This window comes from Diceros bicornis, chromosome 33 (genome assembly GCF_020826845.1).
Source record: "Diceros bicornis minor isolate mBicDic1 chromosome 33, mDicBic1.mat.cur, whole genome shotgun sequence".
NCBI classification, from domain to species: Eukaryota; Metazoa; Chordata; class Mammalia; order Perissodactyla; family Rhinocerotidae; genus Diceros; species Diceros bicornis.
Genome location: NC_080772.1, coordinates 35,894,628 through 35,920,074, shown reverse-complemented (window position 1 = coordinate 35,920,074; position 25,447 = coordinate 35,894,628). Strand labels below are relative to the sequence as shown.

The window sequence follows — 25,447 nt, the reverse complement described above, 5'->3', positions numbered from 1 at the left end:
CTGAAATTTTGGGAATGGTGTTCTGGAATTTGCATTTTTAAGTAGCTCCCTGAGTTATTTTTATGCACATTAAAGTTTGAGAACCATTGGTGATGGCTGGGATCAAGAGTGAGAAAAATGGGAGCAAAAATATTGAACTGGGGAATCTTTTCAACTCTGGATTTTATTCATTAGGCTTTTTGTCTGAGCTATTTTTCCCAGCAGGTGTTTATATTCTCAACATTTTTAAAGGCATAAATATATAAGGACAAACCAATGATGTAATTTTAACAACCTGAGACCTTCCCCGCCACCCCAGAAATTGTCTTCATTAAGACGCCCAGCATGTATTTGGAAATTGAAGTGAATAAAGCAAGAAGCAATGTCTTAAAAACAAAACACAACAGCATTTCAGAAATAAAACTTCACAAAATGGAGGAATAAAACCTGGATTTAAATATTCTCTGCTTTCCTGAAGCAGAGCAGCACCTCGCAAATTTGGACACCAGATGAGCTGATAATGGGGTGAAGAGAATCAGGTCTTGGAAACTTTCACAGTTGGCTTCAGTTTGACCACAGGCTCCTTGCGGGCAGGAGGGCTGCGTCCCATGTTCTGAGACTAACGTTCGGAAGCAAACTGTGACCTCCAATTTCAATCCACAGCAGGGGTCTCCAAGATGTTGGAGAGAGGAAATTGGCCACAGACTAACAGTTGGAGAGGAAAGTATTGCCAAAGATGCAATTGATGGTGTTCTAGGAAGAGAGAGCTATTTCCCTGGAGAGAAAGGCTTGTGTGGGAATTATCTAAATAGATATATGAGAAGTATCTTGTACATGTTATGGAAATGCCTCAAAACCACAAATCAGTCAAGAACCAAGATTCTTTCCCCTGTTAACTTTTTTCAGAGTCTTGTTTGAATTAAACATTGCAGCAAGGAAAACCAGGGCATGTTTCAGTCAATAGTTAACAAATCTTGATTTATTTAAATTAGAACTCAGTCTCTAAGCCACCGGTCTTTGAAATGTCTATGAAAACTATGCAAAAATTCTTTGAATACAAGTTCTGAGTTTTGTTTGTTAACATGCTTATTTGAAAATGTTTGTCTAGCTATTCCAATACTGTTTTCTTTTCATAATAATTATATTGACACTAGTTTATCTGTGGCAGCCACAAGAATGCATCTTGAGAACCTCCTGCTCAGGGGCCTTGGCTGCCTGAGGGCCCGGTCCCTGTGCTTTGGGATCCTTCGCTGAGTTTGCATAAAGGCTCTGCTCCTCTGCTGTGTCTAAGTGTGGTGGGGACACTAAGGCAGACCTATTCCTGGGAGACAAGAGACTCCTTTCTGAGCTGATTTTGTTGTTTGACAGCTGCTAAATTGGGGAGAAAATTGTTACACAATAATAGATAACCAATACAACCTCTTAAAGTCATTTACTTATGTTAGTTTTTAATATAATATGTAATTATTATATATATTATATAACAATAATGGTATTTATTGAGCATTAATAATGTTCCAGGGGGGCAGGCCTGGTGGCGTAGTGGTTAAGTTCTCGAACGCTGGGGTTTGCAGGTTCAGATCCTAGGCGCGGACCTACACACCGCTCATCAAGCCTTGCTGTGGCAGCATTCCATATATGAAATAGAGGAAGACTGGCACAGATGTTAGCTCAGGGCTAATCTTCCTCACAAATAAATAAATAAATAAATGAATAAATGTTCCAGGTACTGTTCTAAGTGCTTTACATGAATTGAGTTATTCGCAACAACCCTGTAACATTTGTGTTATTACTATTATTTTTAAATTTATTTTGTCAAGGTCACATTGTTTTATAACATTATATAAATTTCAGGTGTACAGCATCTGTGTTACTATTATTTCAAATTCGTAGATAAGAAAACTGGGGGGACCAAGAGGTTAAGTAACTTTCCTAAGGTGGTAGAGCTGGTGAGTGATGTCACCAGGACTTGAACCTGGGAAGTCTAGCTTCAGAGCCAAGCAGTCAGCTGGGGCTGGAGTCCTCTCAGGGCTCAGCTAGGGCTGGAGAACCTGTTCCCAAGTTGACTCACAGAGTTGTCAGCAGGCCTTGGTTCCTTGCTGTCTGTGGCCAGAGGCTTCCTTCCTCCCCACAGGAACTTATCTTGTTAGTGAGTTTAAACATGAGATCACACTGTATAGGGTTTTTCCTATACAGCAGTGTATTGTAAACATTTTTCCAAATAACTAAACATATTTCTAATTACCATTTCCTTAAGGCTTTGGATGCTAAATGTTAACTTGAAAAGGCAGAATTCCTTTGGGCAAATCAGCTAAAATACAGTCAAAACTCTCTCACTTTATCTTCTTTAGTTTATGCACTAAAACAGGGAAGCTTCACTTACCAGTTGGCCGTCGCCATCTCTGATTCAATACTATAAAAAAAAAAGTGAAATTTGTGTTTTTACTTGACAGTAGAGCTCTTACCTACAATTTATTACTATATACTAATGTTTATCTTCTTTTTTGTAATTATAAGATAAATAACTTGTAAAATTTGAAATTCTACAAAAGCTGAAAACTCTTTCTTTGGCGGTAAATGTAGAGATGTGCACGTTAACATGAATAATTCACTACTATAGTAAAGAAAAAATATTTTCAGTGATTGAAAAATACTGAGCTGTCCGAATTATTATGGGTTTTTTTGGTCAGGCGTTGTGATAGTGAGAAATAGTCTGCCAAGGGTAGCAGGCAAGTTCCTCCCGTCTCTGAGTTTCACACAAAGACATCCTACTTAGAGGCTCTTCATTATTTGTTTATGGGAGGAAAGCTCCAAGAGCAGCTCTGCACTGTTGGTCCCCGCATCACCGCTGTGTATGTGAAACTGGCTTAAAAATGCCCCATGCTGGTTGTCATTACAAACACAAATCTTGCACCTCGGGTAAGAGGAAGTCAAGAAGATGAACACCTTCAGACTGAAGTTCCAGGCGTCAGATCACTTGAGAGAAAATGAATCCCAGTAGGAGGGCTCTACAGAGAATGAAAACTTGAAAAACAACAAGGAAATTGCAGCTGTTCCGAGAGAATCTAATGCTAAATGAAGTAAATTCTTCATGCTATCTGTTAAAAACGTCTTTTGGTAATAGCCTTTTATTTTTAAGATCTAGGAGGGTGTGATGCCCCTTATTTCTTCTGTTGCTCTATTTCTTTTACTGAAGCCCACTAAAGACTGACAATAGAGTAGAATACAACATGTTTATAATTTTTTTTATGTTTTTCTACCAATATTGTTTATGTAAAAGAGAAATGAGTTTTCCCTAAATGATACCCTTAGTCTTTAATGAGTTTTCTATTTGGCATAATTTCTTTTTTTGTTGTTGTTGAGGAAGATTAGCCCTGGGCTAACATCCGTGCCCATCTTCCTCTACTTTATAGGGGACGCCGCCACAACATGGCTTGACAAGCAGTGCATCTGTGTGCGCTCAGGATCTGAACCTGCAAATCCCGGGCCGCCGAAGCGGAGTGTGCCCACTTAACCCCTGTGCCACCAGGCCGCCCCCGATTTGGCATAATTTCTTAAGACCTTTCAGTGGAATACTCTTCAGGGGTTGGATTATAAGTTACTTAATTAAATCAATTTATGGACTATAACCCAGGCATTGTTCTAGGAAGTTTCCACGGGTTCAGAATCTCTGTTGCCCAGGACACTTTCTAGGATTGAACGTCATGCGCCCGTCTAACTCTGCTTTTTAAAAACTGGGTATAGGACAGAAGCTGGCACTGAGTGATGGCAGCAATGTATTACACATTGTTATGAATGTTATAGCTGCCTATGTAGCAAGAATTTGTGACTTTCAGGCAATAACGGGGAGCTGAGGATGAGGTAAGATTTTTTTCTTTAGAAGCTGAAGGTTCAGTTTATTTAATACCCTTCAGAAAATACCACTGGAGTAAAGTTTAGCACAGAAGCAAATGCTAAACCCCATTTCCATTTATTCAGCTGGTGTGAGTGTCACAAGAAGCTGCTTATAAGCAGTAAACACATAGACACAAAAATAAAAGTTTGTTTAAAACTGGCCTTAAGTCTAAAGCTCATTTTAACAATTTTATTACTTCAGTTAAGATAAAATATGTAAGTTAAGTAGTTAGAATAGTTTATTAGTGTGTAAAAAGCATGTAGTACCAAAGGATGCTTGAGTGCTCTCCCAAATAATGCACAATAAAGAGAAATACACGCAGGAGACTATGCAGTAGCACGCTATTCTACACGTTACTTTAGGCATTCTTCTTTCTCTGGGGTTAGGCTAAGAGAACATACTTATAACGTGTCTTGAACATTTAAATATTTTAACATTTCAAAGCTTGGTGAAGGCCCTTAAAAGTTTTGAATGCATATGTAGTTAAATTTTGTCTCCAGGTACAGAATTTATAGTGTCAACAACCCTTCCCATTAGTAATCGGTGTTTCGAAAAAGAGAACTAACCAGTGGTTTCTATTACTGTTTTCATTTTTAAAGGGCTTAAAAATCAGTGACTGTTATTAGCCAATTTCCAGGGAACATGGTTTACGCTTGGCGGGAGGCTCTGGACAAAGCCCTCCCTGCTGTGAGGCCGGCTGCGGCCAGACACCAGGGGTGGCTGCACCACTTGTTTCTGCGGCTCGTGCTGCGGGGAGAACCCAGACGTGCAGAGGGATCGCCTCGTGGAATCGCCCTCACTGCTGCCCAGGTCTGGGATGTGCGGTGGGTGCTTCCCATCTGCTGGGCGCAGGTGTCAACAGCCCTCACAGCAGGCTTTCTGAGCAGCGGACACTGCTCTGGGAGCAGCGCCCCAACATTTTACTTCTCTCCATTTGTGCCCTTGTCTTCTCTTTTCCCTTCTGCTTATGTTGCCCGTTCTGCCAGTTCCTTCAAAAGCTTGAGACACAACGCACGAGCCGTCCACCTGCTTCAAGCCAACCTTCTCTCCTTGTTTCCTAGTCCTTGAGAAATCTGAGGGTTCTTTCCCAAGACCAGTCCATCACTTGGCAGTTAAGCTCCCTCTGCAGGATGGGCTCATTTTCTCTCAGCTACACCCAAGTCATATTTCAGCTCTTCCTTCAAAATACAGTTCTTCTGGGCAAATTTGTGACTAATTGGCTCATCACAGATGTTCTCTGTTAAACCAAACTAAAAATTAAATGAAATTAGAAAGGAAACGACACAATTGAGAGAGCACTGGACTGGAAGTCCGGAGATGTGGCCTCCAGTTCTGGTTCTAGAGCCCGCCTGGGCTGGGCCTTCTCCATCCTGACTGAATTTCACTTCCCACACGCCATTTATGTAGAATTTATCAATGTAAATTACATAGAATCAATATATTGATATCTAATCTATACATATCATTTATCAAAAGTATGATGTATACATGCACATACATACATAGATAATTATGAATATAAGGATGAAATGTATAAAAATACAAGATTATATATTACATAATAATTATAATTAATAATATGATATAGAATTGTATATAAATATACACTTATACAGTGACATTATATAATATATTGTATGTAATATCTATTATAGAATTTTTTTCAGGGATTTTATCCTTGTGTTTGCACAGTGTATTGGGCTGGGTTCTAGACGTCTGGTTTTGCCGGGAGATTTTCTCTCACATGACTCCCCCAGAGAGCGAAGCCCACGTCTCTTCCAGCTGGGGGAGGGGGTTAGTGGAGGGGGGAGCACAGACCAGTGTGCTTAAATAATGCAACAGAGCACAGTGATGTTTTATACTTGAAACATTATAGGCTCCTAGAGTTTGACATAAAAATGTATGTAACGTTCACGTCATCTGGATATGCGCTCAGCATGGCGACACCCAAGTCCTTCAGAGGGAGGACACCCCTCCTAGAATCACGTGACTCCGCAGGTTCACGTTCTCATCCGACAGACGAGGGCCCCGAGGCCGGGGGGTTCAGCTCAGGCCCCCGCCCTCTGGTCCCCTGCTTTGCCAGGTCTATCTGTCGTGTGGGTCAGCGGGCAGCGGGGGTGCGGGCGGCATCCCCCGTCGGAGCCCCCACAGCGGGGGTCCGTGGGACTCCGCCCCCGCCCCCCGCGGCTCCGGGGATAAAGGGGCGGCCCCGGAGCCCCCGCCCCCGCCCGGGAGCCGCGGGCATGGGCTGCGGCGCCAGCGGGAAGGCGGGCCCGCCGGAGGGTCCGGGCGGGGGCGGCCGCGGAGGCCGCGGGCCCGAGGCGGCGGCGGAGGCGGCGCGCAGGATGCAGGTGGCCCGCTTCCGAGCCAGGTTCGACCCCCGGGTCCTCGCCAGGTGAGGCGCCGCGCGACGGGCCGGCCCGGGGCTGGGCGGAGCCAGGCGGACCGCGGGCCACGTCGGCCGTGACCTTCCCCGCGGCGGGACTCAACCCCAGACGGCCTTCTGTCTGCTTCCGGGACCCTGACTCTCCTAGATGCTCTCTGCCCCTTGGAGATGCAGAGCCTCCACAACTCAGCGATGTCTGGCTCGAGGGCCCGGGCGCCACCCCTTTGAAATGTAATCATGAAGAAAGACAGGGACCCTGGGGACCAGTCTCTGTGGGCAGAAGGGATCTCACTTCTGTAATACACAGAAGCCCCAGTCGCACTGACGACCTCCCTGCAACATCCTCCAGTCATTTTCTACGAGCTCCCTCCGGCGCTTAGAACTCCACCGCCTTTTAACAGCTGAGTTCAGTCTCTCTCTCTATTGCAGTAGTTCTGACCCCTGCTGCAGTGGTCTGGAATAAAGCCCTCCTTGCTGCTTTTAACAAGTGTCCAGTGCAGTTTCTCTTTGACACCTGAGCAGGGAGGGCAGAGCACAGGGCAAGTTGGAGACTGAAGGGAGAGGAGAACAGCAGCAAGGGAAGGGAGGGATCCCTGACCTAAGCCGGGGAGGAGGAGGGCCTCCCAGCCCCCACAGCACATATGGGGCCTTGCCACAGATGCACGGCGCTGGGTTCAGACAAGCCTGGTTTGTGAAGGGTCTGTACTAAATTCTAGAAAAGGAGATCATAGTGGACTAGAAACGGACCTTCCAATCAGCGAGACTGAGATCCACTTCTGTCTCTTCTGTCCTTTGTCATTGGGAATGTTCCTTACTTTCTCCTTCCTCAGTTTCTGCCACTGTAGAATGGGAGTAATAATATCTACCTTGTAAGAATGCTGTGAGGATATTAAGGTAACGCACGTGAATTATGCTGCACTGTGCCTGGCACGAGTGCTCCTTTAGATATTAGAGCAATGCTCACCATTGTCTGCATGAAGCACACGTGAGACCGAGCTGACTCTATGTAGGAAAAGAGCTGGGATGGCAGGTTGGTTGGCCTGAGACAGTTTCCTCAGAGTGCACCATGCTGGACGTGTTGAGGAAGGAAATTGTGGAATCCCCTTCCAGCCCGCAGTGTTTGGTGAAACACAGTGGTGGTGGCTCGACTGGCTTCTCAAGGACACTTCTAGTCCTAGAATTGTGTGCTCACCTCCCCACAGTGCTCTGACCAGGGTCTATGCAGAGACTTTTCCTGGCCTTCTTGGGAACTTCTAGTACAAAGACGACTTGAGGACCAGTCCAGGAGCTGCGAAGCTTAGGGAAGAACAAAGCTGGCTGATCCAACTGAGCTTGAATCAGAGTGGACATTAGGTCTTGTCCAGACTGAATTGGTTAAATGGCACTGCTGGTCATCTGTGGCCAGGGAGGTGAGGGCTGCTCTGGTCTAGTCTTTATCCATCCTCATAACCCCCACCTCCAGGGTAGTCCCTGCCCCTTAGAGTGTGAGCGGGTCATAGAAGCAGAGGAGCTTAACATTGGCAGGGCTGTAGAGACTAACTCAAGGCCCTTCTCTGGACCAGGAGTTGAGCCCAAGATATTAAGTGACTTGCCCAACTTGGTGGGAGAATTAGATCCAGAACACAGTTGTTTTTCCTCTCCGCTGTGATTCCATTATGACTCTTGCAGAATAGAGATGATAGAATTTAAACCTGACTGTATCCACTTTCTTCTTGGGAATTCACTACAATTGCTTCTGTCAAACAGGTTGTGATATTATTATTGTTTCCATGTTTTATTTTTTTATCTATGTTCAAAAAATTCCCAGTTCGTAGCAGCTGAGGTTAAAATAATAATTTCAATTTCCATAATCTTCGGGATGATGTAAAATTGCATCACCTACCAAATTGACGTTGAGACTGCTCCGTGGGGGTGGGAGTGGAGCAAATGGAACAGCCCGGTAAATGCAGTCTCCCGTGCTTGATTCGATCCTTAATGTTTTCAAAATATATGTGATAATTTGGGAATAATATGTATTCAGTGAATGATTCTTTCAGTCATCGTTTATTGCAGTCCCCTCTGTGCCAGACACTGCACAAGATATAGCCTCTCGCATCATAAAAATGGTCGACATCCATGGCCGTCAAGGGCTCAGAAACAAGGCTGCAGCTTCAGGAATTTGTTACGGGACATCTGTTGTTCAATCTGAAGCCGTTTATTTCCACTGCTCTAAATCTTGGTTTAAAGCCTGCTGTTTCCTCCAATGCTAAGTTATAGGCATTTTTTCAAATATATGGTATATGAAGATCCTTACCAGTATGGAATAAAGCTACTTTTATTTGAGCAAAAGAGTGTAGTGTCTCAGAAATGGCAATTCATCTGATATCTGATGATTAATTCCATGAACAAATGAATTTGTCTGCAGTTTTGAGGGCATAGTGATAAATTAGTATTTGCAAGTGCTCTCATCCACATTAGATTAATGTAAGACTTGGTTGGTCTGCAAAGTAATAAATTTGAAATGCCTGTGATTGTCTTCAAAATCACACTGAGAGTGCATGTGAATAAAAAAGCAGATTTGGAACGAGAAGAGGGGATAGAATCTATTTAAGATTACTAAACTGCTATGTTTTGATAAGGTAAGTGGCCAGAAAATTAAATGCACCATATAGAACAAAGCTGTTTTCTGTAAGCCGGAACAGCCAAATACCATTTTTGTTCAGTAAGCACAGGAATATAAGAAATAAATACATAGACCAAAAAAAAAAAAAAAAAAAAAGAAAAAAGAAAAAGACAATTACAGGAAGACTAAGCTTGGCAAAAAGGAGTAAGGCTATTTAAAGCACAGATTGGTGTTTGCATTTGAATCTTTGGCGTTGAGTATGTGACTTAAAGATTTACCTTCTTCCCATGTACTCCCTGAGTACATTCCATTCCTAGCATCCTTACTTGGGGGAAGTTTTAATAAAGTGGGAAAAGCACCAAATTATGCAGGTAAGGATATCTGGGTTCTAACCCTGACTCTACAACTTGAACAACCAATCTGCTAACCTGATCTTCAAATTTCCTCATGCATAGCATGAGGGATTGGATTAAATCATTCTCTAATATTCTTCCCAGCTGTAAAAGCATGACCCCCTTTTTTTTTTTCGTGAGGAAGATCAGCCCTGAGCTAACATCCATGCCAATCCTCCTCTTTTTGCTGAGGAAGACTGGCCCTGGGCTAACACCCATGCCCATCCTCCTCCACTTTATATGGGACGCCACCACAGCATAGCCTGACAAGCAGTGCGTCAGTCCGTGCCCGGGATCTGAACCCGGGCCGCCAGCAGCAGAGCGTGCTCACTTAACCACTACGCCACGGGGCTGGCCCAAAGCACGATTCTAAGTCTAGCATTTTCTCAACATTTCTAAAATAAAGATAGAGGCTTAAATTTGATAGGATTCTTAAATTTACCTAGACATTTACACAGATAATTCAAGTTTAAGATCCCTAGCCTTTGAAATCCTAGCTGGCTTCCTGGCCTGTCTGAGAGAGAATTACTTTACACGTTACTGACATAATCCCATGTTAAAATTCTGTTTGCTGTGTAGAAATTGCAAGAGCAGGGGGTGATTGCACGTGGGAGGGGGGTGGCTGCAGGGTGGTGCTATCACCACCCCCACCATTGAAACCATATTGAAACCTGCCCTAATAATAGGCAGGTTTACTTTTTCAGTGGTCATCTATTAAGGAGCAACTGTGGACGACATAACGAGATGTGCCCGGGACTGAGAGCTCACGGTCAAGTAACCAGAGGAAGCCTGCCCTTTGTCCCCTGTCTCCTGATACGGTTTCTTCCCTCTTTTGTGAAGTTATAAACAAGACTAAGCTTCCTTTTTATTCTCTCCACCTGATTTGCTGAACGATAAAATCAAGAGCTGAAGGGAGGAAAGAATATGGCAGAGGGAGGTCCTAAAATTTCCCAAGGAAATTTTGGTGAAACGCATTTGAAGGGGTTGATTTAAATCCCATCCATTTCAGCTACAATCTGTGTGGCCTTGGGGAATCACTTACCTTTTTTGTCCTTAATTTCCTTGTATGAAAAAGGAGATAGCATTATGTCGCCCAGCAGGGATATTGTAAATATAAGAATTAAAAAAAAGTTCCCGGCACGTAATAAATGTGTAATAAATGGTAGCTCTTGTTATTAAGATTGTTTGTCTTTCTACCAATTAATTACTTTTATATCACTTGCCTCCATTTCGAAAGAGGACTTGGGGTGGCTTTCAAAAACAATAAACACGGGCCGGCCCCATGGCTTAGCGGTTAAGTGCACGCGCTCCGCTGCTGGCTGCCCGGGTTCGGATTCCGGGCGCGCACCGACGCACCACTTCTCCGGCCATGCTGAGGCTGCGTCCCACATACAGCAACTAGAAGGATGTGCAGCTATGACATACAACTATCTACTGGGGCTTTGGGGGGGAAAATAAATAAATAAAATTATAAAAAAAAAAAAATAAACACACTTAAGCACTAACATGCATGGAAATTGAATGAGGGACTATAAAGATAGAAAAGATGATATAAAGCATCGACTGAGATAATTTTGCAAAGCATCACTTCAGAGGATAACAGATTTGGTTTTTCTTTCTGACAGATATGACATCAAGGCTCTTATTGGGACAGGCAGTTTCAGCAAGGTTGTCAGGGTGGAGCAGAAGACCACCAAGAAACCTTTTGCAATAAAAGTGATGGAAACCAGAGTGAGAGAAGGCAGAGAAGCGTGCGACTCAGAGCTCGCCGTCCTGAGGCGGGTTAGCCATCGTTACATCGTCCAGCTCCTGGAGATCTTTGAAACCCAGGATCGAGTTTACATGGTGATGGAGTTGGCTACGGGAGGGGAGCTCTTTGATCGCCTCATGACCCAGGGATCCTTCACAGAGCAGGACGCTGTCAGAATCCTCCAGATGGTCGCTGATGGGATTAGGTATTTGCACGCATTGCGAATCACTCACAGGGACCTAAAGCCCGAAAATCTCTTATATTATCATCCAGGTGCAGAGTCGAAAATTTTAATCACAGATTTTGGTTTGGCACACTCTGGGAACAAAAGCGGTGACTGGACGATGAGGACGCTCTGTGGGACCCCAGAGTACATGGCCCCCGAGGTTTTGCTAAGGAAACCTTACACCAGCGCAGTGGACATGTGGGCTCTCGGCGTAATCACATTTGTTTTACTTAGCGGATTCCTGCCTTTTGATGATGAAAGCCATACAAGGCTCTACAGGAAGATTCTGAAAGGCAAATACGATTATACAGGAGAGGTAAGAGTTCATTTTATTGCTACCGAGTTTGCCTGAGGTAGAGTTTCTCAACCTCAGCACTATTGATGTTTAGGGCTGGATGACTCTTTGGGGGTGGAGTGGGGAGAGGGAGGGTGGGGCTGTCCTGTGTTTCATAGGATGCTCAGCAGTATCCCACCAGATAACCACCAGATACCAGTAGATACACTAGTGGTGGATACTGGTCGATACTGATATATCTAGATATACACTTTCCCCACCTGTGACAACCCAAATTGTCTCCAGCCATTGTTAAATGTCCCCTGTGGGGCGAAATCATCCCTGGCTGAGAGCCATTGGTCTCAAGGCAGCACGGGCCTTGATTACAGAATTGTCTGTGGTTAGCACATGACATTGACAAATAGATAAGTGAGTCTGTTTGCTGTTTTTTCTTCAATCAGCACGCAGAGCCTGGGCCAGCTGAGTGACTAATGTGTGCTCAGGAGCTCAGCATGATGCTCCGGTGTTTGGGGAGAGATTGTTTGCCTTAAATCTACGTGGTCCAAGGCCTTTTAGTGAGGTAGTGTTTCCTTAGTGACATGTTTAACCTCACAGCTTGTGTGAAATATTTATCCATGGTTCAAACTTGGAACTCCCGGTGTTCATGAGTGCGTTAACCTTTTGTTGTTTTGTTTGGGGAAGGAAAGTCACCAGTGTTTGTGTGTGGGAAGCCAGACAAAATAGGAAATTCATTTCATGTTGAGCAAGTGATCAACTTTACTTTCTGTTTGACTATAAAAGGATTTTTTTCCTCATAAAGAAACATATTAATAGTTATGATTATACCTACTTAAAGTGTAACATCTATTTCAATAACAGTTTAAGCAAAATTAAAAGCTAAATAACAAATTGAAAAATAATATTTTCTATGCTCTGACAGAACTTTAAGATCTTATTGTACACGTATATATTTAAAAAAACTCATACAAATTGATAATTGAGAACTAAGGCTTACACAGGGAAATAGGAAGGAATGGGAAGAATCCACAGACAATGCACTACTGTTGATTATTAAAAGTTTGGAAAATGTCCAGCCTCACCAATAACCAAAGAAATGCAGATGAAAAAAATCTTCTGTTTTTTTTTGATCTTTCAAATTGGTTAAAAAACCCAAAGCAAACTCAACTTAATTCTACTCATTGCTGCTACAGGTACTAAGAGATTAGCCCTCTCATTCACTGCTGGTGGAGGGCAAGTTGTTACAGGTTTCTTGGAAAGCAGTTTGAAAATAAGCATCTAGAACTTTAAAAAGTTGATATATTTTGATCTGGTAATTCCACTTCTAAGAATCTAAGAAAATAACCCCAGACGCAGCAAAAGTTTCAGTATAAAGATGCTTACCTGAGCTGTATTAAGACAGTGGAAAATTGAAAAGAACCCTAAGCGAGTGTTTGGATAAACTACATCCATACGATAGAGCATGGGAGTCCCTAAATTATCCACGTTTAAAGAGATTGTTTGCCTTAAATCTACATGGTCCAAGGCCTTTTAATTTAAAAATTATAAGGACATTGGAAAACGTCCACAGTATGCTGCCAAGTGAACAAAAAGCTGAATGTAAACTGTGTACAGAGGATTATCAGAGTCGTACTGGAAAATGTATGCGTAGGAAAAAGGCCGGGGAGAAATATCGTAAAGTGTTAACAGAGCTCATCTCCTGGTTTGAGGATTATGGATCATTTTGGTTTTCTTCTTTATAATTGGAATATCTTTGTATTTCTGTTATTGTATTGTTTGCAAAGAGCACACAGTTCCGTTTTGGTTATCTATTGCTGCATAACAAACCATCCCCAAGCCTAGTGGCTAAAATGACCATCATTTGATCATGACTCACAATTCTGTGGGTCAGTGGGGCTCAACTTGGTGCCTCTTCTGCTCCACGTGATGTTGGAGGGACTACAGTCATCTGGGGCCCTGACTGGCGTTGATTATCCGTGATGGCCCCTCAAGTGTCTGACATCTTGGTGGGAGGGCTGGAAAGCTGAGTTCAGCTAGGTCACCGGGACCACTCAGGCTTTTTCTCTCTCCTCTCTCTCTGTGTCTCAGGGCCTCCTTTCACTTGTGGGGTGTCTCCATGTGGTCTCTCCTGCAGGGCAGTCAGACTTTTTACATGGAGGTTTAGGCCTTCCACAAGGGAACATTCCAAGAGGAAGACAGTGGAAGTTCCTAGTCCTTTTCAAGGCTGGGCTAGGAAACGACGCAGCGTCACTTCCGCCTCATTCCGTTGGTTACTGTGAGTCCCAGGCCAGCCCAGAGTCCGTGTGGAGGAGACCACACAGAGCGTGACCGCTGGGGGCATGGCCCATTGGGGCCACACTGGACTAGATATCACAATTATTTTTTAATGTGCAAAAATAATAAACAATAATATTCTGTTGTGTCCAAAGTCCAAAACTTGTCAGGTTTAATTCAGAGGGTTTCTGAGGTCCAGTTCTCCCAAAGTCACCCCTGAGAAGAGGATTCGTGTGCAAGTGGTATATTAAGGGGAGACTCCCAGGGAGACAAGTAAGGGAGCGAGGGAAGCAGGGCAGGGAAGGTGAGGAGGCCAAGGCCACAAGAGGTCAGCCTCATCTTGCAGGGAAGTTGCTCCTCAGCGTTGTTCCAACCTGATGCAGGTGAGCTGAGTTTTCACACCTTCCCCGCTCCTCCATCTGTGTCACTCTCGGGGGTGATGGCGGTGGGGAGGTGGTGGCAAATTCTCATGCTCTCTGGGGATCAAGGAATGGGGTTCCAGGAGCCCCAGGGTGGTCTGCTGAAAAAGAGTGAGGTGCTGGGTTGTAGAAGCAGAGCACTCCAAGGGAGGAGGCGAGTGTACATACAGAAAAGAGGGGCTCAGGGTGTGGACGGGGCGCAGACATCATCTCCACTGTGGCACCTCTGTTTCTGGAGGAAATGCCCGTCTGTGGCCCCAGAGTACTGACAACACCCACCACAGAGCAGGAGCGTGGCTACTTGTAATGAGTTATTGGATTTAGATCTCCTTAGCTTTCTTCCCCATGTTTGTCAGGCACCCATGTCCATCACATTAACACTTTCCTCTAATATTACCAGGTGTCTGAGTCATCTCAAACTGCCGTAACAAAATGCCACAGACTGGGTGGCCTAAACAATAGAAATTTACATCCAAGATCAAGATGCCAGTGAAGTTGGCTTCATTATGAGGCCTCTTCTCTGGGCTTGCAGGAAGCCGCCATCTCCCTGTGCGCTCATGTGACCTCTGCCTCGTGTGCGTGCAGAGAGAGAGAGGGAACACTCTGATGTCTCTTTTTAAAGGGCACTAATCCTATGGGATCAGGATTAGTCCTGATCATCACCCTGATGACCTCATTTAACCTTCATTACTTCCTTAGATGCCACATCTCCAAATACAGCCACACCAGGGGTTAGGGCTTCAACATACGAGTTTTGGAGAGACACATTCAGTCCATAGTACCAAGGAAACACACATTGATAGACTCAAAAGTCATATCATCATGTTTTCTCTGTCATCATATTATTATATACCTAGCACCTATCAACAAGCCTAGTAATTTCTAAATGCACCAATTTCATTTAAAAACCAGAGTGACTATCAATTCTGGCAGCGTAGCTGTGGTAGGCAGACTAATAGCCCCCCAAAGATGTCCACATTCTAATATCCAGAACCTGTGGATATGTTACCGCACGCTGCAAAAGGGAATTTGCAGACGTGATTCAGTTAAAGATCTTGAGATGGGGAGATTATCTCGAATTATCTACGTGGGTCCAGTGTGATCGCAAGGGTCCTTATAGTAGGGAGGCAGAGGGGGTCAAAGGCAGAGAAAGAAGATGTGATGATGGAAACATAGGTGGAAATGATGTGCTTTGAGGATGGATGGGGGAAGGAGTCATGAGCCAAGGAATGTGGACTCTAGAAGCTGGAAAAGGCAAGGAAGGAATTTTCCCAAGAGGCTCTAGAAGGAACACAATTCTGCTGACACCATGATTTTAGCCCCTAAGACCCATTTCAAACTTTTGACATGTAGAACTGTAAGATAACAAGTTTGTGTTGTTTTTTTAAGTCCCTTTGTCTGTAACTGAGATTTTAGATATGACACATTGTGTGAATCACTTTTTTTCTCTAGAAGTCAGCTGGGGAAGTGAAATAAAGAGGAAAAAAACTTCCAGAGATCTAAGTGCTGTGTCTCTTGTGGTGAGAAGGAGAGATATGTCTGATATAAACAGCAAATATTTTACTAGATATCTGGCAGATCTGTACTCTAACTCCACCCATGTATAAGCAAAAAATTAGCTGTAATATTAATGTTTAATTCCTCTTGATTTTGATGTGAAATATATGCCTTCTCATGAAGCTTCAGTGACCATTCCACTTGTGCTGTTCTTTCCCTTTTCTGAATAGTGTTTAGGATTATAATAAATATCTTTTGTTTTGACATTTAGCCTGTATGTCATCTCTCTAAGACATTGTAGGCTCCTTGTAGGCTGGGACTCCATCATAGTTCCCCCCATCTCCAATAAGATATCACAAAGAGCTAGGCATAGAGAATGCGTTTCATAACAATAAATTGCTTTTTAAAATTATGGAGAGATTCCAATTTATAACTACATGAGTAAATGTATCTCAACTATAACTGCACTGAGCACAGAATACAAATTTTAATTTATAATAAGGAAAACTATTAGATAATTAGATATTAGATATTTATTATCTAATATTTTCTAGATTCTCTAGATATTTATGATCTAATATTATCACAATATTAGATAATTAGTTATATATTTAGATATATAATATATGTATTTATAATAAGGGAAACTATTAGATAATAGTTGCTGAACTTATTAGACTCATCATGGAATATGAGGGGTTTGGAAGGCTAGATTTACTCTACTCAGTGCATTTTGCAGGGTCAGGTGAGAGTTCTCCTTTCCACTTGTTTCCTGCAATGCAATGACAGAGGAGCAAGTGGGGTGGAAAGACACAGCAGACAGTGGAAAAGGGGGGGAAGAGACCAGAGATTTCCTCCCCACTGTGTGAGGGAGCCCCCACTTCTGTATTTGAGTACCAATGCTGTCCTGATGGCCTTCAGCATAGAGACAGGGCTCGTGCTGCCACCGTAAGTAAGGGACTCATAATTCTCCTGGAGACCGTTTGAATGCATCTTTGTGTGGTCTCCACCCTTCCTCCTGCTCAGGCCTTCCCCGGCTAGGAATCATGCTCAGCTCTGGGAATACCCACATGGAAATGCGCAGTGTCCCTGCTCTTAGGGATCTAGTGGTCTTGTCTGAGAGACCACATATTACCGTGTGTCTTCAAATATAAGTGGTTTGATACATGTAAGAACAAAGGCTCAGAGGCCAAGGAGTGAGAGAAGAGAGACTGTTACTGCTTAGGACAGCTGGGTGGGATCTCATGAAGGAGGGGGCGATTGTGCTGTGTCTTGGAGAAAGTGTTGGAGTTTCTGAAAGGGAGAACACATTCCAAGTAGACAGAACAACATATGCAAAAGCACATAAAAGGGAATAAATTGACAGTAAAAACTAAGAATTGTAGAGCATTCGTGTGCACATGAATGTGTATTTATGGGGGTATTTTGTAAAGCAGGGTAGTGTAGTGGTTAGGAGCACAGTGCAGGGCAGTACTGGCCACTCCACTCCCAGCTCTGCCGCTTACTAACTGTGTAACTTTGGGCACGTTTCTTAATTTCTCTGTGTCTCAGTTTCTTCATTTGTAGAACAGTAATAATGATTGTCTACCCAACAAGGTTGTTGTGAAGATCAAATGAACCAATAGATGGAAAGGGCTTAGAATAGTTCCACATATTGGTACATATATTGTCAGGGCTATATACGTGTTAGCTATTTCTGATATTATTACTATCAATGTAGGAAATAGTAGGGCTGACAGTTTGAATTTTGCTTAAATAAGTTATTAGTTTTATATGTATATATTTTACAGTACAAATTTTACTTATCAAGTGCATCTCTTTTATCTTTTGAATGGGATAGTGAGAAAAGTGTGGTGCTAGCATTTTAATGCTGACAATAAATGACACATTCTTGCCAGTGAGTTGGGAATCATATATTCTTGTATGATTATATTGCACTGTGTCACAGTAATCCCTTTTTTCGTGTGAAATAAATTGATAATAAAATGAGTCTTGGGGCCTGCCCCGTGGCTTAGTGGTTAAGTGCGCACGCTCCGCTGCTGGCCACCCGGGTTCGGATCCTGGGTGCGCTCCGACGCACCGCTTGTCCGGCCATGCTGACGCCGTGTCCCACATGCAGCAACTAGAAGGATGTGCAGCTATGACATACAACTATCTAGTGGGGCTTTGGGGAGAAAAAGGGAAAAAAAAAGGAGGAGGATTGGCAATAGATGTTAGCTCAGGGCCGGTCTTCCTCAGAAAAAGGAGGAGGATTGGCATGGATGTTAGCTCAGGGCTGATCTTCCTCACAAAAATAAATAAATAAATAAATAAATAAGTAAGTAAGTAAATAAAATGAGTCTTATAACCACATTAGCCAGCTGACAAGGATAAACACAAGTATTTAAAACATATTTTAAAAAAATTCCACAGGGACATTGATAGAAAATGGTCGCCATCTGCTTAGCTTCACCTATGACTGCCAGACTGTTAGGAAAAAAGTTTATTGATACACTCCCTTAGGAGTAACATATCTGCTGGATTATACTCACCAGCCCTGACCCCAATTTCTTTCTATCTCCTTATCTCCACTAATTTCTCTTATTTCTTCTTTACTATATTTCTTCTCCATTCAGGTTATTAAGTAGGAAAAAAGGAGAGGAGAGCAGAAGATTAGGTTCTTTAATTCCCTTTCATTCTCTTTCCATCATCACTAGAATTCCAATAATGAACATTACATCATATTTCTCTTAGGCCATAATTCTAGTAAGTTGGTTCTCATTCCTGTGGTTTAATTCCTGAATTCTTATGCTCACAAAAAATGTGGTGCACAATATTTTTAATGATATTTATTTCTTTATAAGTTGTTTTATGGAAAATAATTTTAATGGTTATAAAATCTTTAACAACGTACTTCATTTTATACTTATCACTTTCTTAATCTCTGCTCTGATTCACCTTAAATTGAACGAATATATGTTTTCTTCTCAAACTCAATCACAGCGTTCCTGGGAATTGAAACGGTGGTGCATTTCGTTTTGACCATGTAGATGTTAACCTTAGTGTAAGGATTGGTGATTAGAGTGGAAAGTAGCTATCTGCTTCCTTCATTATGCTGCGTTTCTTGGTCTTAATATCATCAACAGGATTCATGGAGTTGAGGAGAAAAGAACTGTTTGAATAAAGTTTTTACAGACCTAGAAATATCTGGATTTAATATGATGCTTGTATTGTTTATGTTATGGTTTGTGAGGTTTATAATGTAGGAACTAGTTCTAAATGTAGATTTTTGTGGAAGAATGGGTCAACCATTGATTCAGGGTTCAAAGGCTAATTCAAGTTTTTGTTACTCTTCTTATGTTCCTCTTTTTTTGAGGGAAATGGAACGCTTCTCTTTTTAACCTTCAGTGCTTTGAAACATGGTAGGTGCTCAAAAAATTAAGCTTTATCCAATCCTCTTTTTTTAAAGATTTCATTTATTTATTTTCCCCCCAAAGCCCCAGTAGATAGCTGTCTGTCATACCTGCACATCCTTCTAGTTGCTGTATGTGGGACGCGGCCTCAGCATGGCCAGAGGAGCGGTGCGTCGGTGCGCGCCCGGGATCCGAACCCGGGCCACCGGCAGCGGAGCGTGCGCACTTAACCACTAAGCCACAGGGCCGGCCCTACCCAATCCTCTTTAAATTTCAGAGTTTTCCTTGTGAGTGAAGAGCTGGAAGCATTGCTTGCCTCATGTCAAGAACCTCTTAACTCACAAAAATGTCTTCTTTAGGAGCCTGGGGTGGAATTAATTGGCTCTTTATTCATTTTTTATTAGATGTCACCTATAATAAATTTGTGAATATCTATTCACTTTTTCCAGGGTTTACAAATGCCCCAATAGATAAAGCATTCCGACATAATTAGTCAAAATTTCGTCTTTGAGCAGTTTGCTTTGGCAAAGATAAAACACACTTTAGAGTCTGCTTTGTAGATTGGGTAGCAAACATTTTAAATATCTATGACATAAAGATGGTGTACAAAATCTCTTACTTCCTGAGATGAGGAAGAATGATTTTACACAGTCTACAACTAATGAAGTCATGGGGAGTTAATCAGTACTTTTGGGCATATTTACATAAAATTTAATTGCAAAGCTTAAGCAAAATCCTTCCAAGGCCACACACTAAAGTTCAAAGAAGGAAGGGAAATGCTAGCCAGAGGATTGTCACCAGTATAAATTTTTAATAAAAATTACTATTTTTGAGGGTTTAAGTGCTACTTTGAGTGCTCTTAGCACAAGTATTTGAATGATAGCTTATCCGTCTACTTAAAAAAATAGGTATTTCTGGGGGCCGGCCTGGTGGCGTAGTGGTTAAATTTCACGCACTCCGCTTCTGTGGCCCAGGGTTCACAGGTTCGGATCCTGGGCACAGACCTACGCACTGTTTATCAAGCTATGCTGTGACAGGGGTCACACAGGTAAAGTAGAGGAAGATGGGCATGAATGTTAGCCCAGGGCCAACCTTCCTCAGCAAAAAGAGGAGCATTGGCAAGAGGCATTAGCTCAGGGCTAATCTTCCTCACCAAAAAAGAAAAAAAAAGATATTTCCAGTTTTCTGAAAACTCTATAGTTAAATCCACTGATAATTAACCTATACTTCAGTAAGCGCGATAGTTAGCAAATTTCAACATTAATTACAATCCTTAACATTTAAGATGTGCATCTAGAATTTTGGGGACTGCTTATATGTTGTGTATATGTTTGTAGTATCTAGCTTTTTAATAATGATTTTTACTAGTGATTCTCTATGGGTGTTTCTGCAAAGGAGCCAAGAAATATGAAAGCTTTGTCTAGTCATGGGGATACTATTCATTCTTTAAACTAGTTACTTAGTTTCTGTATATTTATTTATCTTCTGCACAAGCTATTACATTGGCTCTATTAATTGGCGTTCATAAAAGAAGAGAATGAGAATGTGGATCTTGAACGTAGGACTCTGTTTTCTCTTGGAGGGGCTGCCAGGAGTCTCCATAGGGACTCCTGGGGCTCGGAGTGAGAAGGAGAGTGAAGGAGACTGTAGGATACAAGGCCATGAGCAATCCCTAGAACCCTGAAGAGAGAATTTAATTTGGGAGCTGATGCAGAAAATCAGAGAAGGAAGTAGGGCCTGTTTGCCAGAACAAGGAAGAGGTGGGAAAGGATGGAGTGGAGAACAGAGCCAGTGTAGGCAACACTGCAGAGATGGTCAGGGAGCACCAGGCTGAGAGGAAGCTAGAGGACTTTGCTGGAGAATAAGCAGGCTCCAGAGAACCAGACTCTTTCAGAGGGCCTGCACTTGGGTATACATTAGGAGAAAACTGTTCACCAAGAAATTAGAAAGCAATAAACTACAATCATTCCTCACTTCTTGGTTTAAAGGTGAAAGAGTCAAGCCAGCTGTAGAAGATAAGATATTATCTCTCTGGATTCCCTCTATTCCTCAAAAGTGAATAAGTAGTGAAATTGCTAGTATTAAATTTCAGTTTCATACTTTTTTTGGTTATTGTTGTTTTAAATAGTTTAGCCAATTTTTATTGGAGAGGACAGGGAAATAGGCAAAGAATCAGGTGAGGAAAGGAAGAAAGAAGAAAGGAAAAAAAGTCCTGAAATGTCCACAAATATTACAAGTTATTGTGACTAAATTAATTGAGTGACCTTGGGATAAAAGAAAATGCTACCTTTCTTTTTACAGGGTTCATTATCTCTTAACACAAAGGGTTTTTTTTTGAGAGTTTATCATGATATTAGTAAATGGAGTTGGTCTGTGAAGTTTTAGATAATTTTTATCTTCCACTTCTCTAAATATAGTTGATAAATGTGTCCACAAAAGAACTGAGGAGGGAATTAAATTGTGATTTAATAGTTACAAGAACAAGAACAACAAAAATCTACATAATATTTCAGACTTTGAAAAGCATTTTTTACATACTTGGTCTAATTTGGTCCTAATAACAATCTTGTGAAAGAGATATGATCGTCCCCATTTTTCTGATGAGAAAACTGAGACCCTGAGGTTTAGCGCTGAGTGCGGCCAGACAGTCTGTTTAGTCCAGATCCACTTACTTCAATCTCAAGTTTTTTCCACATTAAAACGGGTTAACAGGCTGGCTGTCTCCCTGAAATGCTGACAAAGGCCAATCAGGGGACTTTTCAAGGCAAAGAGTGAGGATGGCGAAGTCTAAGAGGAGAGATTATGAGGAAAGTGTGATTGAACATAAAGCGGATGTGACATCTGGTAAAGGGACTGAGTGATGTCACCAGGTGACAGCTGGTCCAGAGTAGGAATTTGATTCAACATGTGGTCTCCAAGTTGTTTCTGTCACATAACACTATTACTCAAAAAATTTTGAGCATGCACACTCAGTTTTTATTCATTTATAGAATATATACATGTACATGTATTGATCTCTTTTATACTTCATCAAACATAGAAATTAATTTGAGATTAAGAAGATAAAAATAAAATAGTTCTGATTTTTTTCCCTATTTCTGTCATTTTCTGATGTGTAACATGAAATAGACTCCTTGATACTCTCCAGTTGTTCCTTATGGCTCAGGAATTCTGTAATTTATAACCTATGTTTGAATAATGAGCTTTGGCTGAAGTATTTTTTTTCCAGGATACCAGTTACTTTATTTTTTGCAACTGTGTTTTAAATGTATATTCATTTGGGGTCATCGCAATGAGCTCTCTAGAAGTCTCACTGCATGTATTTTATATTATTTCCAGAAAAATTAAATTGCTTGTCTTATTATCTTCCATTGGAACATCTAATTTAACCTTCACTTCAATAGTCTTGAGCCGAGATAAATGTGTCTGGATCCAGGGTCAAATAGATGTCTGGCCAGAATCAGAGGACATGCCATCGTGAGTGTCAGCCACGGACGTGCTTTGTCTAGACTTGCAGGTTCACATTTTATTTCCCCTGTGTTTGGCTATTTGGCAAGTGCATTCCTTTATTTCATGTATTTTATTTTGGAGGTAAATATTTTTCATATCTCATTTACCTAAATACACTGAAGGAAAAAAAGAAGAGAAATTCCTTTAATGATTTCTTTTGATTCAAATTCTGGGTTAATCGAGTGCTAAGAGATTGGAGAGTGTGATGTGTATGGATGGAGTCTGAGTTTTCCTTACACAAGGACAAAGACAGTAGGTGGTAAGAATTCCCTTGTCTTTCTTGGGAGGTATAATTTTAAAAAGACACATCAACCAGAAACGGCTGTTTTGAGATACAGCAAATGCAGGGGGCAATGTTTCTTCTTTGTAGATGATGAGAGATCAAAAAAATATATAGTTTTTTCTAAATATATGCTGTGTGTTGGTAAGTAATGCAGAAAACAAGTTTGAGTGTAAAGTAACAGCCCTCTCGTTCTCATCCTCCCCAAATCACTATGAATTGCTGCTAGTGTTCTCAAAGTATGTGCAAAAGCTTAAATATTGCTGGAATATTGCTAGATCCCTGAAACACCAAATAGCTAGTTGCACGTATTGCACTGTCATATCTCTGCTATCCCACTTGTAGTCGACTGGTTGGGAAGAAGGAAGGTCCTGTGTGTTTGGAGGAAATGCACCGTAGGAGGACCCTTTGCTGAAGTGACCTTACCGTTCTTCCCCTTCTCTCTCCAGACTGTGGAGATAGAGACATCCTGACCCAGAGTAAGCTTTCAAAGGAGAGAAAAGTTGATGATTCCTCAGTCGGTTCCGCTTTCCACTCTAGCTCATTCTTAGAGTCCCGGGGACTCTGTGAGATGACCAGAATGTGGTCAGTACTAACCTGTTATTGGTGTAGTTCACCAACAGCAGCCTCTGTGCCTCGTCCAGCTCACGTAAACGTGACGTGGGGACTCGCATTGCTAATGGCAGCACGCTGGACGGGGTTTCTGGAAAGGAATTCTCATTCACTGGACAGAGTGTGGAAGAGAATTTCTGTGTTTGTTTTTTCATTTTTGCCAGAGAGATTTATTTGCCTCTCTCTAAAGTGGATTTTTAGGTTCACCATGTATTTAATGACGTAATATTCAAATTACTTACTTGAAAAAAAGTCTTTTAGATTTGGTATGCATTGACCCTTATAATTAAGAACATGATTCTCTATGTGCATGTGTGTTTATATTTATTTTATTCTATTTTATTTACTTTTCTCCTCAGCCTTGGCCAAATATTTCCCACTTGGCGAAGGACTTTATAGACAAACTACTGATTCTGGAGGCTGGTCATCGCATGTCAGCTGGGCAGGCCCTGGATCATCCCTGGGTGATCACTATGGCTGCAGCGTCTTCCATGAAGAATCTTCAGAGGGTCATTTCCCGGAACCTCCTTCGGAGGGCATCTCCCCACTCTCAGAGTCCCGGATCTGCACAGTCTTCCAAGTCACGTTCTTATCACAAATCGAAGCATATGTGGGGCAAGAGAAACTTAAGGGCAGAAGAATCACCACTGTCTTCACTTTTGTGAGCAGACGACCTTTTTTTTTTATCATTTCTTTTTTTTAATTTTTAAATTTTTTTTTATTTTATTGCTGTCACATTGGTTTATAACATTGTATAAATTCCAGGTGTACATCATTATGCTTCTATTTCTGCATAGGTTACATCATGTTCACCACCCAAAGACTAATTACAACCCATCACCACACACATGTGCCTAATCATCCCTTTCGCCCTCCTCCCTCCCCCCTTCCCCTCTGGTAACCCCCAAGCCAATCTCTGTCTCCATGTGTTTGTTTGTTGTTGTTTTTATCTTCTATTTATGAGTGAGATCATACGGTATTTGACCTTCTCCCTCTGACTTACTTCACTTAGCATAATACCTTTAAAACCACTTTATCCATTTTTAAGCCAGATCCATTAACTTCATTAATAGCGTTAAGTCATAGGAACCATTTCATCATGATTAAGGCACCCTGGAGCTCCAGGACATGAGAGCATGTGGTTATTGCTTGATAATGTTGACCTTTACTTTTAACATTTTTTGGTCTGTTGTTTTCCCTCTATCTATATTTGTTTCTCCAAAATATACTGCTGTAGGAGACGAATAGTATAGTAAATACTAAATACATTTATATAATTAGAAATAGTAGATCAAGAAACTCTCTTAAGAATTGAATGGATTAAATAAAATATAAGATTATAAGAATAAGGTATGTATATGAGAAGGAATGATGAATCAGGGACATAGCAGACATAGTTAGATATGGGGAATAATTGTATTTATCCTGATATTACTGATTATGTTTAAGACCAGTGTGTGGTGTTAATAACCCCTATGTAACACTCAAGATAGTTACAAGAGTCTGTCAATTTCATAGTTAGTCAGCAAATATTTATGGAAATTGTTAATTATGGGGCATGTAAAGAAGCTTATCAGGCAACAAAACAAAAAATAAACCAGTGGGACTACCTTGAACTAAAAAGCTTCTGCACAACAAAGGAAACATTAACTAAATGAAAAAGCAACTTACAGAATGAGAGAAAATATTTGCAAATCGTATATCTGTTACGAGGTTAATCTCCAAAATATATAAGGAACTCTTACAACTCAACAGAAAAAAAACTAATAACCCAATTTAAAAAATGGGCTAAGGAATCAAATAGACATTTCTCCAAAGAAGAAATACAAATGACCAACAGGTACATGAAAAGGTGCCCAATGTCACTAATCATCAGGGAAATGCAAATCAAAACCACAATTGGATATCACCTCACACCTGCCAGAATGGCTATTATCAAAA

The 25,447-nt window shown here is 41.7% G+C and overlaps 1 protein-coding gene across 1 annotated transcript; it reads left to right on the top strand.

Moving 5' to 3' along the window:
- The first annotated feature begins 5,811 nt into the window (after window positions 1-5,811).
- On the top strand, window positions 5,812-24,171 carry PSKH2 (protein serine kinase H2). Its single transcript, XM_058529001.1, has 3 exons — window positions 5,812-6,269; window positions 10,880-11,546; window positions 23,866-24,171. Exons 1-3 carry the CDS (start codon window positions 5,812-5,814, stop codon window positions 24,169-24,171), a joined length of 1,431 nt encoding a protein of 476 aa, XP_058384984.1.
- The last annotated feature ends 1,276 nt before the right edge of the window (window positions 24,172-25,447 follow it).

Excerpts from the sequence above, each read along its gene's own strand:
- PSKH2 (XM_058529001.1), top strand. The coding sequence starts at position 5,812 with ATGGCGACACCCAAGTCCTTCAGAGGGAGGACACCCCTCCTAGAATCA. Across the intron at positions 6,270-10,879 it reads GACCCCCGGGTCCTCGCCAG|ATATGACATCAAGGCTCTTA; the intron begins GTGAGGCGCCGC and ends TCTTTCTGACAG. Across the intron at positions 11,547-23,865 it reads AATACGATTATACAGGAGAG|CCTTGGCCAAATATTTCCCA; the intron begins GTAAGAGTTCAT and ends TTTTCTCCTCAG.